Source organism: Chiroxiphia lanceolata, chromosome 9 (assembly GCF_009829145.1).
Source record: "Chiroxiphia lanceolata isolate bChiLan1 chromosome 9, bChiLan1.pri, whole genome shotgun sequence".
Lineage (NCBI taxonomy): Eukaryota > Metazoa > Chordata > Aves > Passeriformes > Pipridae > Chiroxiphia > Chiroxiphia lanceolata.
In genome coordinates this window covers 6331272-6350832 of record NC_045645.1, presented here as the reverse complement: position 1 = coordinate 6350832, position 19561 = coordinate 6331272, and the positions used below count along the sequence as shown (strand labels likewise).

At 42.0% G+C, this 19561-nt stretch overlaps 1 protein-coding gene across 2 annotated transcripts in view; it reads left to right on the top strand.

The window, feature by feature from the left end:
* TRABD2B (TraB domain containing 2B) overlaps nt 1–19561 on the top strand; it is a 278818-nt gene that overhangs the window by 143745 nt on the left and 115512 nt on the right. For both annotated transcript variants that reach the window (XM_032696985.1, XM_032696986.1), the window contains exon 3: nt 6319–6465. In XM_032696985.1, the coding sequence (XP_032552876.1) occupies nt 6319–6465 (147 nt within the window). The remainder of the gene's footprint in view (nt 1–6318; nt 6466–19561) is intronic.

The following is a 19561-nucleotide window of genomic DNA, read 5'->3' as shown; positions in this document are numbered from 1 at the left end:
AGACAGGTTTAGTCATCAAAATTAATCTACTGAGCTCAGTACAGCTGAGAAACTAGACTGATGCAGAAGTACCGGATGTGAGTAAATCCCACATACAAAATCTACACAAGCCCTACATTTAGAATGCAAATTTAACAGAAGTAATTCTGTCCCTTCCAATGTTTCAGTTTTGGTTAAGTTGTAGATCCATCCTCCTGTTGTTTATTAATTTGTTTCCCTAAGGTTGCATTTGGATATTGACCAAAGCAGAGAGTTATCCTTCAGAGTCACTGCTCACTTACACCCTCCCTGACTCGTTGGACATCAAGCTGAGTTACTGGCAAAAGAGACTGTGCTGATGATGTGGTGAGGGCATTGAAACTAAAACATCCTTCCACGACAGTGTGGTGATTCACGAAAGGGGAAAGGATGGAAATTCCATATCAAAGCTCTTTTTCCCCCCTCTCTTTCTTCTACATTCATATGGACTCTGAGTGCCTTTAGAAAGTAACAGAGTTCACTACCTTTAGAAGAAAAGTTTTCAGATCTTGTCCTCCTTCCAATAGTGTCTTTGCTACAACTGCTGCTGACTTCAGTTTATATATTTAAGACTTTATTTGGGGTTTTTTTGACCTATTTAAGGTGGGTGTGCTGTTTATGGTGGGTGTGTGGGTGTATATATATAGAGAGAGTATATGTTTTTAGAGTGTTTTCAAGGCAGAAATTAATTCCGTGGTCTTTATTTGTTGTCTTAATGACCTTGTGCAAGAGAAGACTCGCATCTAAGACCACAAACTAGCTATCTGGCCTGTTCTGTCAGGTAACCCACCAAAACCCTAAACAGCTGCTCTCCAGGCTCTGTCTGAACCATTTGCCTGTCCCAGCCCTGCAGAAGTCTGGAACTTGGTGCAGAAGCAATAGTGTAGTAGGGTCAGCCCAGGGAATGTGTGACAGATGCCATGAACCAGAAGAGTCCTTGTCCGGTTTTGGGGTCTTGGGGCTGAGGGAATGGGGGTGGCATGTGCAAGTTCGTAATGGGAACTCTGCATAAAGAAAGGAGTCAGAGGGTTGAAGTCAGGCTGTTGGAAATCAACTTCAGCAGGAGCTTTGGGCGTGTAGGGCTGAAGGCTGGAGTCCCAGTCTCCCTACAGCTTTCCCAGAACCAAGAAAACCAGTCTTTAGTTCCCAGGACTGCACATCAGTAGCGTGACTGCTCTTCCCTGGGCCATGTCCGTGTGTCACCATCAGGATGGGTGGTGGCTCGGGGTTTCTCCAAGCACCTTGGTCAGATTCAAACTGTTTTATTAAGCTGGGTAATTGGCAGTTTGAAAGGGAGGGGGGAAAAGCGAGGTCCTTAGGTCTCCCTGGTCAGTGCCAAGCCGCAGACTGTTAACTACTCCTGCCTTTCAGAAGCAATAACTGCGGGTTTGGGGAACATATGGAACTAACTAGCCGAAAGGCTTTTATGAGCAGCTTTAACAGGGGGCACGGTTTGTGAGTAGAAATTCCAGTGGATGAGTTAATAGTTTCACTTTCCTTAGCTGTCCCTTTATAGGAAAAACAACAACAAAGTCGGGCGCGTTCCTCTCACAGCCCCGGCTGTACAATGTGCCGATGCATCCAGGATTTCGTTTGGACACTGGGGGAGTCCTTTAGTAGTTCCCCCAGGACCTGTTTTTCCAAAGCTATTTCCTGATGCTGACCTCATTAGGTGAGTTTCACAGCTCACTAATTCCTAGCAACAGCACAAGAGATTCAAGGAAAGGGGAAACCCGTCTTCTGGAAACCAATGGAACTGAACAGATTTGGGCAAGCACTTTTATTGCATTTCATTAATCTGGAAAATCAGGGACTTGCATTTTTGGTTGTTTTTCTTTTTTTTTTTCCCAAGTCACTATTTTGACCTGAAACTGTATATTTGATTTTCTGTTTGATTACAGATTAGGATAACTACAAAAGCAGAACCCCTGCAGAACTGTCTATCTCAGTATTTATATTGCAGTTTGTTTTGAAGAGTAGGAGAGGGGGCATTTCTTTTCCAGAATTGCAATTTGGGCAGTGACAGGATATAGTCACTCAAACACTTCCAGTAATGCTTATTTAGTATTTGCATTGTGGTGGCATGTGTCCAAAAGAGAGAGTAAAGGAAAACAATACATTGCCTGCTCAAGAGCTGACATCATAGCATGAAATTTAAGTACATGTTTTTGTGGTATTGTTGTTAATCATGGGTCTGTGCAGGGGTCATCCTGTTACTCCAGCTACTGGAGTCCTGTGGATGCTAAGTTTGGCCTGAGAGTTTTCCTAGGGTTGCCTTTCATCCTCAAGTCTCCTGTATAGCAGACACACCAGAAAAACATGGGTCTAATTTGTCTTAAGCTTAACAAAAAGCTTATTTCTTCTGTTTTAATTCCTGAATTTCTTATCTGTTTTATTAGCAATATATTTCATAGGAAGGTTTGGGACTGCTTAAGAACTTTATCTGCTAGAAACGTTTCCTTATCTTAATTTAATGTGGCCTATTAAGTGCTCCCACAAAGCTGTTTTCCCCTTGTGCCACTATTTGGGACCTTAGTCAGACAAAAGAGGTGGACTTGGCAACCTTTCCTCTTGGTTCCACAGGTAGACAGGTCCACCTGCCCACAGCTGATATAAAAAGGAATGGTGCTGTATTTGATGAGTGTGGAGAGGGAGAATACTATTTGAGTGTCAAGGTAATCAGTACAGCTGTTAGCTAAGGTCTCAACAGTCCAGCCCCTTGTGCTTGTCGTGGCCACAGACTGTGCAAAATAACTCCTGAAGCCTCTGGGCCAGTGGTTCCTGGTGCTGTGTAGGACTGGTGGGACCTGCTCTCACTGTCAGTGAAGCAGGACCCTTAGGTCTGCCCTAAGGGCTGAGCTGGTGTCTGCAAACACCCAAATAAAATCTGTGTTTTGGGTGAATGGCACCACTCAGATAAAAACGTTGATCAGCCAAAAACAGTGGGGGCCAGAGGCAGACGTGCAAAAATGTCTTCAAAGCACACCAGGGTGAGGACCATAAATTGTGTGAATAAAAATGCACTTTCCTGGAGCCAAAGTCATAACTTCCCATCTCTTCCCAGAACAAATCCTGTCTGCTCTGTTTATTAGGTGGGACTGTGTATAGGCAGTCACTCTTAAGTGTGTTTATTTTGAAGTCATCACTTGTTCAGTAATCTCGGGCACCTCTGGGAGATTTAACTCAGATAGGGGTTTAGGCTGGAGGTCGTGGGGTCATTGATATTAAGATAGAGGGAAGGAAAGGAAACAGCGTTGTTTTTGTGGCATTATCTGAACAGTAAGGAAAAATAAATTCAGGTTTTAAGATGGCTTTAACCTGACTCTGAAGGAAGTGGTCTACAAATCCAGCCAACAAGCAGTGACTGTGACGAGACCCCACTTCTCTTTAAATTTGTTTAGAGCTGTCCAACCTAAACCCGTGGTGGCTATGGCTTGATTAAGCAAGACTTCTCTATAAATCTGTTAAGTGTTACAGTTTTCCTTTAGCATAATCAAGTGTTTGAATTTCTGATTTTAACTTTCCTCCTGAAATAAAGCCTCTTGAGCTGTTTTTGAGGCAGTGGGCTGAACCCAGTGGTGGGCTCTCTCCCGGTGGCAGCAGCGTGCTGGATCACAGAATCACAGAATGTGCTGAGCTGGAAGGGACCCACAAGAATCATCGAGTCCCACTCCTGACCCTGCACAGGACCGTCCCCAGGCTGGTGTCCAGCATCACATCTAGGTCCCAAAGCTGCTCTGAGGCAGAGAGCAGGGGCATGAACATCCTGGCACTGATAAAATGTTGGGACCAGATCATGGGGATCCATCTGCTGTTGTAAACTCCAAAGAAATCACTCTCTCTCATGTGGAGTCTTTGGTGTCTTATAAGGAGTGAACTTGTACTGTGGGCTTTTCTGCAGTCTGGCACTGATTTTTAAGGAACTCACAGACAATTTTCTCTAAGAAAACCCTGTGGAAATGTGACCAAAATCAACTAACAGGTTCCAAATTTATTAGGAGGAGACAGGCAGACCAAGAGCATTAATGCACAGGACTGGTTTCTGCAGGAAGCCAAAATAACAGATAAAAAAATAAAAAAGGGGAAAAAAAGGCATTGGGAGTGAAGTAAGGATTTGTTTATTGCCATCTTGATATTTTATCATAAAACACACTGTCTTGCCCTCAGGATTTGCTGGTGGTTTGTATATGTGTGTGTGCCTGTGTGTATACATATTTTCATATATAAAAATCCAGCAACATCCATTGTTTAAAAAATCAAAAATGAGAAGGATTTTGCTAAAAGCATTTTGGGAAAACCTCTGCTCTCATTTTTCCTGTCAATGTTTTTCTAAGCTTTTATTTTTATTAGTCAAAATGTTTAGAATCCCCAGGAAATCCTGGGATGAACCATTTCCTCTTCGAGCTGTAGCCCTTAGGGGAAAAAGAAGAAAGCTCAGATCCTTTCAAAGGTTAGAAATTTTTCAAACTGTATTTTTTGCATATTTTTTAAATTAGGGAAAAACCAAGTTAGGAAGATGCTTAACTTCAGGCTGTGGTCCTGGTTTATCTCTTTGTAGAAAAGCCTAAAGAGACCCTTAGATCTGGGCAAGGAAATCTTTTAGGCTTGGATCTTAATGGGGAACCGATTGCTGAATTGAGGTAGAACAGGTTCAGTTGAAAGACCATCCTTTTTTTTTTTTTTTTTAAAGTAAATTAAAAAATAACATTTGCTTTTCCTCAACCAGTTTTTGTATATTAGTTAGCATTTAACAGCTTTGTATTGAAGCTGTTAGTGCCCTGAAGATACTTTATTATTACTAATATTATTAACATGATTATTAATAATAATGTTAATTATTTGTTATATATGTGAGGCATATACAGTCCAATTGACTGTTTACTTCACCTTCAGATAAAATTCAATGGGAGTCATAGTTTTAAACTAATAAGAACTTCCATCCTGCAAATAAAAATGTGCATTGTTAATTTTTGACTCCTCTGGGGTTTACTCTTTGAAGTGGGAAAGTTCCTAAACTTTAGGAAGGTAAGTAAGGATATGTGTCACAGACTGCAGCCTTGCTGGGCCAGCTGGAGCTCAGCATGGCTTACTTTACACAGATTTGGAGATGATGGTTATTCTTTGGGAAGGACACTGCTGTTATAAATGATAAAAGCTAAAAAAAATGGTAAAATGTGAGACTGAGGGATGCAGGAGTCTTTTCGTGAAAAATGACACATCAATATAATTTGCCAGAAATCTGAATTTACTGTCACCACATATAATTTTATTTTAGGAAAAGTGTGTTTATTTATATAATTTGTGACAAACCATCTTAACTGCTGTTCTTCTGATTTATTCATCTACTTTTTATCAAGTTTTTTTGGGAGCTTCTTGGAAAGCTGAATATGAAAACCCAGACTTGGTGGTTCAGTAAATAGTATAAATTATTCCTATAATCTGTCACAAACCCAAACAGATTTCTGGTAATTCATGTGAAATTTAGTAGGGGTTTTTTATTGGTTTGTTTTTTGGGGGAGATGAGTGTGATGTTGTTGGGGTTTTTTTATATTTTGGGGGGGGGGTTTTTTGGTTGATGCAAGGGGGGAACAAAAGCTAAACTTTAAGGATATTTATTTCTTTGGTTACCCAAATTTACACGGTAAAGAGTGCTTCTGGTTTTTTGGTATTTTCAAATTTGGGATGGGGACATGGGACTAGTCTGCTGGGGCAGTGTTATAAACCTGTATCTCTGCTCACTTTGCAGATGGGTGGGTGAAGGGGGAAGACGAAAGGAGGGAGGCTAGTAATGAATTTCCTGAAGTTTCTGCTACTCCAAGAATGCACAAAATCCCAATACAACACCTGTGACTTCAGAAGTTCAGAAGATTTTGATTTTTATCAAAAACCTCTTAGCTGAGTTTGGGCTTTGGATTTAAGCTAGGGGACAGGAAGCAGTCAGAGGCAATAGAAGTTTCCTCATTTAGGGGCTTTTTCATTCCAGTTTCTGTCATGTAGCCAATTAACCAGCCCAGAAAGCCCAAGAATTCCCAGCAATATATATGTATTGTGAAGTTATACTCTAAGTGGAATATCAAGGGGTCTGTAATATGGTCTTTTGCTATTAGGGGGCCTTGCATCTGAATGCTTTTCCATTTGGGAATGACTGAAGACCAGCCCTTGTTGCTGTGGGCCAGAATGGATCAAGTGAATAGACCTCAGGTGCAGGAGAGTTTCTCAAAGTTTGGTCCTTTAGGCTTTGCTGGTTTGATTCCTACTATCTTTAACATGTTATCTCCCTTTCTGTTTGCGTTTCTGCAGGTGCTGTTTGCTCTGAACCAAACTCTACTCCAGCATGAAAGCCTTCGAGCAGGTAGTTTGCAGGCCCCATATACCACTGAAGATCTCATCAAGCACTACAACTGTGGAGACCTGAATGCTGTGATATTCAACCATGACACTTCTCAGGTGAGCAGAATTGTTCCAGATGGGCCAGATAATTGAAAACAAATCAGCTGTTTTTTTAGCAATATCCCAGCCAGCACTTTATACTCTGTCTCCTCTTCCCTCTCTTCCTTTTTGATGCCCTGTGTTTTCTTTCCACATGTGCCTCATTTGCTTGGTGACAGTGGAATTTCCATGTTTTTTCTTGGGCTCTGGGCAATCATAGAATGGTTCAGGTTCAAAAAGACCCCCAAGATCATCGAGACCAACCATTAACTCAGCACTACCAATCCCACCACTGAACCGTGTGCCCAAGTGCCACATCTACACGTCTTTTAAATACCTCCAGGGAGGGTGACTCCAACACAGCCCTGGGCAGCCTGTTCCAGTGCTTGACAACCCTTTTGGTGAACAAATTCTTCCTGCTATCCGATCTAAACCTCCCCTGGCACAGCTTGAGGCTGTTTCCTCTTGTCCTATTGCTTATTACTTGGAAAAAGGAATGTACTGCCTGGAAGACTTACCTAGGAATGTGTCTACAAAAAAGGTAATTATAGATGTTTGGGGGCTGTTGAATGTAGACCCCTCATTAAGCGGGGGAGGGGGGAATCTTTGTAATATTTGAGCTTATATATGAAGAGGAAGTGGACCTTACATTAGTACTCTATAAAGTAAATAACTTCTCAAACATGTCATAATTCAATAATTTTGTATGTGTCTCAGGCAACCCTTCAGTCTCCGTTTGTCTTAGTTATCCAAAGCTATTAAAAACTCTCAATGGAGCAGAAATCTGCTTTCCAGACCAGTTTGATACTTCATGGCAAACTCTGAGATTCTCATTTAATACATAGATTCTTCTTTCTCCTTTCCTGTTAGTCCTGTAGTGGTAACTATTCCTGCAGTGTTGAGGCACAGCACAAATGATAAACATGGAATAAACAAGCAAGATGTGGTGTTATATTTGCCACGGATACAATGAAAGGAGTACTTGTAGGCAAACCCATGAAGACTGTCCTGGTGTGGGAATGTCCTCTGTTGCCTTTTAATCTCTACCAGTGTAATTTCTCCAGTGAGAAAGCCTTTGTCCCTGAGATTTACTGTGGCCATTCACACCCATTGCATGGACTCACAGACATCTGTGGTTTATTTTCACATTGTCCTATATCGGACCCGTGGGTTCAACTTGAGAGGAACAGCTTGCTTATCCCTCCAAATTATTGGATCAGATGTGGGTTTCAAAACAGTGTTAAAGACAGAAGAAGGAAGCCAACAACCAGTCAGAGTTCAAGCAATGGTGTTAGTCATGGTCCCAGAGTGCACACAGTTGATAGAGATTATAACACTTACAAGCCATGGAAAATTAAAATCCCTCTATGTATACTGGTCCCTGCAGAACTCTAAATGTTGTGCAGTACTGTTGGGTACAGGGTTTTTGTGCTTGGTAGTGTTTTCATAAACCAGCTTTATACCATTTATTTTAACTGCGAGCAGAACAAAATAGAAAATTAAAACCTAAAATAAACTCCCTATTCAGGCCAAGTTTTGCCAGTTGGGGTGATTCCAAAGTTTGTTCTGTGTGTTTTTTTGCAAGGATGAAAGACTCTGTCTGCCATGGAGAGTTCTTACCATTTGGTTACCAAATTAGATTAGCCTGGCTTAAATATTACACATGAAGCATCCCCCCTGGGATCTCTCTCTGGAGACATTAAATGTAGGCAGAGGAATTTGTCATGTGCTGAGTCTATTGCAGGTCTCATGAGGTGACAATGAACGATTGGCCTACAAATGCAGAAAAACTATAAATATCCCAAGTGAGATGTATTGCCACTTAAAGTTCAGGGCAGGTACCCCTGCCAATCTTGTGAGACAGGAGTGTCACAGTATTTTTAGAAGATGTGTCCATTCTTTCGTGATATCAAGGTGCTGCCCCAATTTTTTAGAGGTCTGAGAAGACCTTTGTTTTAATTAAGAACAGTGAAAGGGAAACACCTCTGCTTTCCTGTGGTTATATTACATTCCTCATTCCTTTCCCTCTCTCTTTTTTTAAATTTTTTTTGTCCAGGCACCATTTTTCCCAATGTATAAATCCTTGTTTAAACTTAGTAAAACTTTAAGGAGCTGAGCTTACTAAGTTACTCCAAAGTGGAGTAGGAAACATCTCTCTCTCTTCTACAGCCTTCCTCAAACACTTGATTCTCTTGTGACTTTTGTAATCCAGATGCTTATGTTGGAGTTTCTGGGCAGAGAGTCAAAATGATACCGAAGAGAAAGTATTCTAAGCTAAAGATAGGATAGGAGTATTTTCTGCTCTTTCTCCAGAGTTTTTTTCCCTCAAAGAAGTCAATTTCTTTCTCTGCTTTTGAAAAAAGTTCCCTAGAAGCAAAAATGTGTTGGATTAGATCAGTAGCTGTAACTTCTGTATTCTGTCTGATGCTCTCACAAGGGAATTAAGGTCAGTATGTCCAGAAACATTAAAATACAAAAAATCTGTTAGTGCAAAATTAGAAAATTATCTGTCTCCACGTGATATTTTTTTCTTACCTGAGACAGATGAAAAATTGCTTAATGATCTGAAGCCTTGGTGAAGAAAAAGTAGGGTACAGAACAATTTATTGTGTGTTTTGTTCCCTAGATCTGATGTAAAAGTCTTTATTCAAACATAAACATTTGTGTTTTGGTTTTAAGGATACCTTGAATCAGTTCCTTCCTATGGGTGGTTTTGAGCTGTTCAGTTTTTAAGGACAGCATTGAATTAACTGCTTCTGTGTTCTTTTGTATTCCTTTATTAAGAGGAAATTTGAAGATCCAAGGCCAAGATTTTTCTCCTTCAGCCTTTCCCAAAAATTCTATCTGTGGTTTCTGGTTATTGTTTCTTGTCTTCTGTCCTCAGCCATTCTCCTGACCTGAGGAGAGGCTCCTGTCCCAGGAGAAGATGGTTTCTCCTCTCTCATCGCTGATCTGGCGTGTCAAAGACCTGCAGCTCCACTGCTAACTTTATACACAGTTTTCTTCAAGCCAGTTTCTACTGGCTCAACTATCCAGGTTTCATACTTGTTATTTGCCTGTCCCATTTAGGATTAACAGCACAATCCAAGAGTCATACCTGACACTTCCAAAGCGTCTCTCATCTAGAGAGCCTTACGGTTTGTGTTAGACCGTAGTGAGAGCCCACTGAAGTAATGGAGAATATTTTCATGCCTTCAGCAGGCTTTGTATCCATTCCAGTGGGCCCAGACATCTTTGGATATCAAAATGAATAAATCAAGTTAGGCCAGTGATTAACCCAGTTTACAGGCCTTATGCTCACCTCAGCATAACAATCTTCTCATCGCCAGGAGACATAAGGTCTTGGCTTCATCCTACACAGCAGAGCAAGCTATGCAGTGGAATTGCTTAGTGTTCACCACAGCCTGCAGACAGATCTGTACCCCCTTCAGATGCTCAGGCATTGATGTGCATCCTTCTTCAAGCTGTGTCCATCAGAAACAACCAAGCTTTTTCTATACCCATATCTCAAGTTCCCTCTGCAGTTCAAAATGCCATGGATCCATGTGGGCATACAGCCTTTAGGTAGTGGGTGTTGCCTTCTGAAAAGCATATGATGATCTTGATAACGTGACATTAGAAATCTATACGCTAACCCCGTGCCAGTATCAGCCTCCCTAAACTAAAGAAGAAAATGTTCAGTGCCTCACTTTGCAAGGTACTTGCTGTTTATAAATCTCCAGGTTGTGTTATGCAGCCCTTTAAAACTGTTATCATCCTGCATTTAAACATGTCCTTTAAGATTTAAGGTTCCTGATAATTCTAATTACATCATTAACTTGCCCTGTTGTCATTTTGGATAAAATACGACTGGATTTCTGGCTCGCTTCTCAAATCAATGAAAACTATCTGTGGAATGCTCCAGCTTCAGTAACTGCAGAAACACACAGCTGAGACCATTAGGTAGAGTGTTGAATGACAAGCAGACCTAATTTGTCCAAGGAATGGAGTTTTATCTGGCGCAAAGGAAGATAAATCCATAAACTGAAGGCACAGCTATTGTAACGCAGCGCTTTGGAAGCATCTTATCATTTTCCGCTGTAACAAAGTGCAGGCGAACTGGCACAGCCTCTCGTTCTTCCAGGGAAAATGATTATGAGCTTTCCAGCGAAGCAAGTGTGAGCTTGTCCCAGGCATCAAGGCAGCCAGTCCCAGGAGTTTACCATTCTGGGTCCAGGGGAAGGGTCAGTCACGCTCCCAGGAGTGTTTGTTCCAAGGACACTGCTGGCAGTGCTGACGCTGACCGGGTGTTTGGTGACACTGTGCTCAGTGCTGCTTGTGCCCTGACAGTGAGCAGAGCCTGTCTCCCACCTTCTCCTCTCTGGGCTGTAGCACAGGATGCTGCTGCAGAGGTGTTGCTTTCCCATAGTTCAGAACAGCTCCTGGTCTGCTGTGGTGGGATCGTACTTTCTTTCCACTTGCACCTGAGTTACAGCTTCGTGTCTTGGTATATGCTGGGAGCGTTTGGAAGTGAAAAAACAGAAGTGCAGCCAAAATTTTCGGAGTCTAATTTTCATATTATGTCAGAACAAGATTCCAGATTGGAGCAATATTATATTTTGGCTTATGTGTTTCAGAAAATTGGTTACAGATCCAGACTGAGAGTAAAGTCTACTTGTTGATGTCAGTGCTGGGGAAAACACTGCAGAGATTATTTTTTTTTATTAATAATCTGGAACATGCCCAGATGATTTTCATGCTACGGGTTTTGAAAATAGGTTCTTCCTTGAAAATTTTCATTACACGTTTGCATGTGGAGTTGTCTTACCTTGGAAGTTTTTTCCTTCCTCTTTCCAGTTTCCATGAAAAAAAGCAATGGGAGAGGAGAGAGAGTCAGAGAGAAATTGGAACAAGACATTTAAAGGCAAAGATTTTTCTTTCAGACTGCTGCATTATTAGAAAAGGAACATATTTACCTACAGAAAAGAGCTGATTTACATTAGAAACAGTTAAGGATTGTTGACTACCTGTATTTATTAGTAAGGGAATAAACTATAAATGAGTATGAAAGAGTGATTGGTAAAACCATTTGGAGTTCAAGGTAGTAGCGTGCTGCTTTCTATGGGATGCTGTGTGTTTGCTGTAAGGCATTTACTTTCCCTTCTTTTTAAAGAGCTGGTTTATGAAGTGTTTCTTGGAAAGACTTGTTCAAGAGAAATGAAAAAGACTTGTTAGTTTTTTAAACAGTATCTTGTGAGTTGAATGTACAAAATGCTTTTTGTTTCTTAGTGTTTTATGTAAAAGATGAAGTTACTCCTCATTATGACAGGGAGGGGGAAAATGTGGGACAAGGGGGCACTTTGGTTGTCCTGGCTGATTTGGCAGGATTAGCATTAGAGATTATCGAAAAGACTGTGTTCTTGGGCACTCCTGGACACAACATTTCTTGGTCTGCATTACTGAGTAGGGAATGCCGTAGATCAGGTATCTCCAGTGTAAACTGGTTGTGCTCTCTGGTGGTGACTTCAGACGTGGATCTTCACTCCTCTGGGAGAGCTGATTGCTGATAAACCCAAAATCAAGGCTTATAGAGTTCCACCAGGTTAGATGCAAAGAAATTAGTTTCAAGGACAACTTGTCTCAACTTCACTGACTTAATCTGAATTATTCCTTAGTTTTCTCCTTACTGGCTCTTGTTTCATTTCTAAATGCTTTTTGAAGCTGTTCTCCATCTTTATGCCCAACACTAGACCTCTCAAACAACCCTACGTTAAAAAAAATTAAAATTAGTTTTAAAGTCATCATCCAATTTGTTTTTCAGATGTCAGCATAACTAGAAAGCTTCAGCTGGTTGGACTGGGAGTAGTCTGGAGTTTCTCTAGGACCAAACAGGAGGACATGGCAATCTTTGCACCACAAACCTTGTAGTGTCAGCTCCTGAGATCTCGTGTCCAGACCAGCTGCTGTTGTGTTAATAACCAGATTTTTGCTCCTTGCAAAGTTAAGTGATATTTTGCAAATCATGTATTTTGGATCAGACTTGCCTTGAGTTAACAGAATGTTGCAAGCTTCACATATACATTCAGGCTTTTCCTAGAATCTAACTAAACAGGGATGGGAAGAAACTCACTGAAGAGCCCTGAACAATATATATCCAAGACAACCAAAGCTGAGTTTGTGCCCGCTACTGGCCAGCTGTTCTCCCACTGTGTAACAGAAGACAAAATGAAAAATACCTTTGGAAAAAGAATTGCAATTTTTTAATAAACCAGCCCCAAACCCAAACCTTCTGGGCCTGGTTGGTTTTTTTTTTTTTTTTTATTAACTTTATTGCCCTGCTTTGCCCTTTGATCAGTATCTTGACTTGGGTGTCATGGCAATATAATAGGTGATGGTTTTAGTGTCAGAACAGAAGAAAAGTATTCTTTGTCAAAGGAAACAAAGCATTTGGAAGGGAAATAGAAAATCTTGAACTTTTCCATATGTTTGCAAGCTCATGAAAGCTGGCCTCAAAACAATCCCAGCGATGAAGGGGCTTTAAATGCAGCAGGAGTATCATTAGGTAGTTAAGATTTACCCTCCCCTCCGAAACCCAAGCCTTTATTTGCATACACTACAGGCTTGTCATCGTTACTCGATTAATGAACAGGTCCCTGTAATCTGGTCCTAAATATACACTGCATAGTTGGTGAGGCTTGCAGAAAGGGGGCCGGGATCATTGTTCTGACTGTGTTTTGTTAAGGCTTCTTTAATCAAAACATTCATTCAGATAGAGAGGCCGGCTGCATATTTTGGCATTGCGACCAAGGGGAGCAGGGACAGGGTTGGGATGGAGAGGGAGGCCTTGTAGGAGGGGTTGGTGTTGCTTGCTTCTTCTTTTTTCTTTTTCTTTCCTAAGTGCTTGGAAAACAACTGTTTAACTGGTGTGGAAAAACAAATAGAAAACATACATGGAGGTCATGACTTCCCAGGGATTTGTTGAAAGTCTTCTCTAATAGGGATAGAAGTCTCACCCCCCAGTGAGACTGTGTGTTAGATGCACAGCCCATCCCTATGGCCTTTCTGCCTTTTTAAATTTCTTTTTAAAAGATGTTTTTCTTTAGCCCAAATGGACAGAGAGGGTAGAACTAGGCAGACCACGCAGCTGTTGTTTGGCCATGTGCCACCAGGCAGTGGCAGGATGGGTTTGGTGATCCCAGGGAGGGTCTCCACACAGGTGTGGTGGGAGCTGAAGCTGCAGGTACAGGAATGTCCAAGGGCTGCAGCCTACCCTGCCTGCAGGCAAGATTACGCTCAGTCCAGCAATGACTCCTACAGCTTTTGTGTCACCTGCAGAGCTGGTTTTTAGAAGTATCATGCACTATCCATAGGGACTTCACTGGCATTCAGCCTGCTTTCCCCCTCCATGTCTTCTCCTATTTGTAATTTTTCTCTGTTTACAAGTTTAGATGCTCCAGTGGCTCATAGACCTGAGCTAGCCAGTTTGAAACTCAGTTTCAAAGACCTCTGTTTTCACACTCAGGTCACCATACTGTGCTGAGGGGTACTCTGCCAGCTTTAAATGAGAGAGGCCAATTGCAGAAAACTCACTGACATGAACTGCAATGTATCTGCAGTGTACAGGGACCCTGAACAGTGATGTAGGTGGGCAGGGATTAGCTCACAGCCAGAAATGGCTGCCCAGAGCTGGTCCCAAGAAATGTGCTTGCTCTTACTCTGGCTTTCCTTGTGCTCTTGAACTTCCTTTCTTCTCTCACTTCCCTTCAAGCGAAAAGTACTTTTGCCTTTTTTCCCCTCCAACCCAGGGAAAGGAGTGATGGAACTGAGTTTACTCTGAAGATGAAAGACTCCTTTTACAGGCAACTCAGGCTTCTAGTATATTACTTTAAATTTTGGTGCTTAAAAGAAAGCAATAATGGGTTAATCACATGCTCAAACTGGATACTGCTCCTTCCTGGTTTCCCTTTTCCATAACAAGCTAGAAGCTTGTCTTCTTGGCAGCTGCCAACTTTGGGCTTTGGGCTAGATCAGTTTAACCAGACACCCCCTCCTTGGCCATTGCTGGTCTCCATCACAGTGGAAACTCAAGAGTGCTGGAGGAAAATCAGTTGAGTTGGCAGCATTACTCATTTCTGCAGCAGCCTTGTGGAGATGTTTGTTCTCACAGCCCATTCACTTTGCACTATTTGAATCCTTCTATCAGAGGCTGCAGTAAATGGATATTGCTCTCCCAGATGCCAGAAGGATCCATAAATCAGAGGAAAACAGGTGTCTTCCAAGTGCAGAGCAGTATATTTTGCAGCACTTCAGTAAAAGCCACAATGCCTTGTCAGGGCTGGTTAACAGGAGGGTATCCTCCCTTCATAAAGGAATGATAACTCGAGCTCAGATGTCAGCCTCTGACCCAAGAGGGGCTGGTGTGAATTTAGGGCTGGAGGAGCCAGCGGGTTTTGGGATGCTGCTTTGGCTCCTTGGCAGCCCCCATAAGCTGAGCTGTCAGCTCTTCAGATCCTTATCTTGCATAGTGCTGTCAACTGGATAAAAGTTCCTGACCTGAATGATGCAGGGAAAATCCTTCAAAGCGCGATCCATTACTTGTCTTCTGGCCTCTGCCCACGTAAAGCTCATAAACCAAAAGACTAATAAAGAGAACCCAATCTTTAGCATGTTTAAAAAAAAAAATTAATGTAGTTGTCGTGATCTGGGAACAACTCCCTGCTTACAACTGGAGATAAGGATTACTAGCATGGAAGTGGAGCCCTCCTGTCAGGGAAAGAGTGATGGGATTTGGATTGAGATGCTGGACTAGAATTTTGGAAGCTGATGGCCAGCTCTGTGGCTTGCCATAGGTGACCCTGGGTGTGGCTCCTCCTGTTATCTCTATTTAGCCAGTGAATACTGGGGAGAGAAGGAAATAAAGAAATAAGGCATTTTTATTATTAATATATTCTCCTGCAACAATTAGGGATCGTGCTGTACTTGCAGTGTCTGGAGTTTGGATACTTCACAGGAGGTGAGGCTGGAAAACCTCGAATCATTTGTTGATTGGGAGACAGTGGGAGAGAAGAGTCTCAGAAGCCAACAGGCTTGACCAAGATATAGGAAGATAACAGCTGGAAAGGTTTTAGGGTCACTGTGTTTTCCATGGCAGGAGTTGGCTTCCCTTTTCCCTGACTCAGCTTCCTCTTCTCCGTCTGCAGGTAGAATTATAGTTGAAGAACACCTTGAAGGCAAGGAAGGGCACCCAGCCCTCTGTCCCAGTGTTGGTAGTATTGGTTTTTCATTGACATAATCTTACAGTTGGAATGCACATTCCAGAAATACTCTATCATCACTGGAACAGAACAAGGCTAAGGAAGGTTATCAGAGGATTGGGAACTGTGGTGTATAGGAGTAGGAACGATAACACTATTAGTCCACATCTGATAGTGATTTGATACTGGACTGAGTCTAGAGCGGTTCCACTGTAGCCAATAAATCCAAAGCAGGGGGAAAAAATGTTAATCATAGTTGATGGTGCTTATATGTGTCCAAAAAAATTATTTGCAGATAGATATTCACAACTCTGGCATTGTGCCTCTGTCCAGAATATTTGTCTAAATATTAAAAAATAGTAAATTAGAAAATATACTTAAATGTCATCCCATGTCCATGCATTTTCAGCTGAACTTTGGCAGTAAGCCCTAAATGTGATAAAAGACTCTACACCAATATATTTTGCTTTTCTCTTCTTTTTTTTTTTCCTTTTCTTTCTCTCTGTCTCCCTAGACAAAACTGACAGCTTAGTATAGATCTTGAGTTATGGCTGATGCTTTTTTCTAAGCTAAAGTATGTTGTTAGCTCTTATGCTAATGATTGCAGCAGAATTCCAGCCTCTATGGGAATTTATGGGAAGAGAGGTTACCACTGAGCATTGTCTTGGACTTTGGATCTTCCTTTGGGTCCTTCCACAGCTAGAATCAGCCAGTGCCTTGTGAGTAACATCAAGGTAGAAAGCCTTGCTGTCCCCATTTTACAGATGGACTTTTGAGAGACAGGAGGAATAAAGCCAAATGCTTCAAGGATACTTAGTGGAGGTTAAGTGCCAAGTTTCCTTTGAAGGTTTAAACCCAAATGACACGCCTGTGATCATGCAAGAGATTTGTATCGCCCATGGGAGCAGAATCATTTTTTCAGGGTAGTGTCATAACCACTCCACAATCCTTCCTCTTTCTTCTTCCTAAAGCTCTCACTGACTTCAAAGGTGAAGAATTATGGCCCGCATCCCACAGTACTGTGAGCTCAGATGTGTGTGCAGAGCTCTACCCACACATATATTCCATCAGGGATACTACTCAACTAAAATTATACAGGCAGTAGGGAGGGTAAAAAATGTCTGCAAGGCTGGGGCTTCTTTTTTATTCTCATATTGCCTTTCTTTAACCTCAAAATTTTAACTAAGAAAGGCAGAGTATACCAAATGACTGAGTTTGGGGTCTACTATACTGTCCATAGAAGAGCTGTAACCCAAAGAAAATAGGAACAGAAAAAAAAGGAGGAGTGCTAACGTACTCAGTAAAACAAAATATTCCATATTTTGAACACCTCAATTAAATACATTTTTGAGTTTCTATGAGAAATAAATACATATATGAACTGGTTGGATTCTCAGAAAGCTTGCAGAGACTGGACATAAAGAATCAATTTATCTTCTGTCACATGTAGCCACTACAAAGTGAGCACACCCCAGGTGATGTGTTTTTCTACTGATCCAACTATTACTCTCCTAGATGAACAGCAAAATTAGAAGTTAGCATTTTCACTCGGTCACATCATCCACTCCACTGTACATTTAAATACTGGTAGCAGTGTTCAGCTATTGTTGGGAGGTCACTCCCTCACCCAATGGCACAGCAAATGTCTCACCCATTCCCTCTCAGTTCAAAACCAACAAATACATATAATTAAAATGTTAAAATTAATTTTTTTTTTCACTGAATGGAAACAAAGTAAAAGTGGAAGAGGGTAGGTGCATCCTTTTGGTGCACATTTAAAACAAGAGATTTTCTTTTTTCCCCCCCAGAAAAATACCCACAAACAAACAAACCACTTAAACTCTGGCTCTAGTTAATAGTTTCCTAATTGCGTGTGACTGTTTGTTGACTTCCTGATCCCTGTCTGGTGGTTAAGAATCCAAAGGGTTTATTAAATCAACAGGAGCAGCTGCCTCCTCGAAGCCAGGCATGGTGTATGTCACCGACTGTGGAAAGGAACTGCGATTCAGGGAGGAGCAGAGGTGATTGATGGGGCCAGTGTCATAGCTCAGAGTGTGGTTGCACTACTGTGTATGGGCATACTTACTGCAACCATTTGTCTTCTGTCCTCTGCCACACACACGCAGGAACATACGTGCATGTTTTATTTTTGCCAGGCATTAGAAATACAGGAATGCTCAAGGTGCAGCGGGACCTGTAGCTGATGATGTGCCTCTCGAGGTGATGCCTTCCTTTGTCTTGTTCCTTGGACAAGCACCAGAAACACTGACAAAACACAGTCCTTGTTTTTAAGTTTATCTCTCTGCCATTGGCAAACTCTTTCCCACAGAAGAGAAGGAAAGAAAGGGAGGGAAGAAAGGGCAAGTAAATGGGTCTGTTTTGTGTACTGTATTTTAGGTTAGATAAAGGGGAGGAAAAAACTGTAGGTTGAATGTGGATGTAGGATTGCAAGTGATGGAGTTGCACAAGGTGATGAAAGGTACTTCCTTTCTTGGCAAAGCTCTTCTTGGTCAAGGTCTAAATGGAACTTCTGTTCTTGGGCTATCTAGACCTCCAGCATCAGAGCTGTCCCCTGGCTGCAGTGGGATGCACAAAGCTGCTTGGTCGCTCAGCGTTGCTGCTCCTGCTTTGTGTAGGAGAAGGTTGTCCTCACAGTACTTTGTTTTCCTCAAAGCATCTCAGGTCATTCGAGATCGGGTCCCATCAGTTCCCAGCCTTCACTTCCCTTCAGCCAAAACCAGGGAAGAAGAGACTTCTCTTATGTGGGTGTTGAGCTTTCAGATGCTTCCAAAAAATTTCACCTTCCATTTCCATGTCTAAAGGCTTCCCTGACTCCTCCCTGAGCTACATCAACCCATAAAGCACAGAGCCTGAGTACAGAGGAGATGCAAAGGCTTGTGATACCTGCATGGACCACCTGATTTACAGCTTTGTGTTACAGAGGTTATTGCAAGTGTAAAATGGCTACTCGTTCCTCAGACTTTATTCCTACAATATAAATTTCTCCCTGCTGGTGTCTCCGATAGGTCTGGCGTAATGGGACTTATTATTTGTTGAGTGCTGCCAAAGGGCTAAACTGAGAACAAGGTGCAAAGTACTTGCATGCTCTGAGGAGTTCACAAGATGCACTGGTGATTCCAAGCCATGCTGGAAAGCCCAAAGGAATGATGCAGGGTAATGCAATTGAACCCTTAAGGAAGGGCATGCTGTGAGGATCACTGTGATTTGGCAAAGCAGATTCAGAAGTCATTTGGAAAAGGAGAGGTCCAGTTGGTCTGTAAGACCCAACAGGCTGGGGCAGGGTCTCTGTCAGCATCAGTGTTAGCTCCATCCACTTGGGAGCCCCTGGCTCAGGAGATGTGGTCCCCATTTCTGCCTCACTCAACTGGATACAGCCTTTGGTGGGAATCCAGAGTGAGGTGTAGACTCACCCTACATAATGCTTGGTGAGAAATCTCTGCTGCTTGGTCCCACACATTGAGTGATGCAAATAGGGCTGCAACAAAAAAGCTTTAAGGAAAACACTAGGAAGTTGGAAGTCTCCCTAAGACTTGCTGAAAGCTTTTGGAGAGGCAGTATGAGTGAAGAGGGTGGGAAAAGACAAAAATTGTTGTGATAAAAGCGTGTAGCCAAGTGGGAGGGTAAGATGTGGTCTGCAAAACATAGTTTGAAGGCAAGTTTTAGAAAATGAGTACAGAAATTTGGTATAGTAGAAAACCAGAGGAAGAATAACCCGAGTAACAGAGTCACTGCATCAAATATTTCAGCACAGTGAGTGAGGGATGTTCCCCTCATGGGCTGTGCCTGCAATGTCATTACCACTAGCTCAGATTAACACTGGAAATCCTGGCAGCTTTACATGTACCTGGGGACTCAGAAAG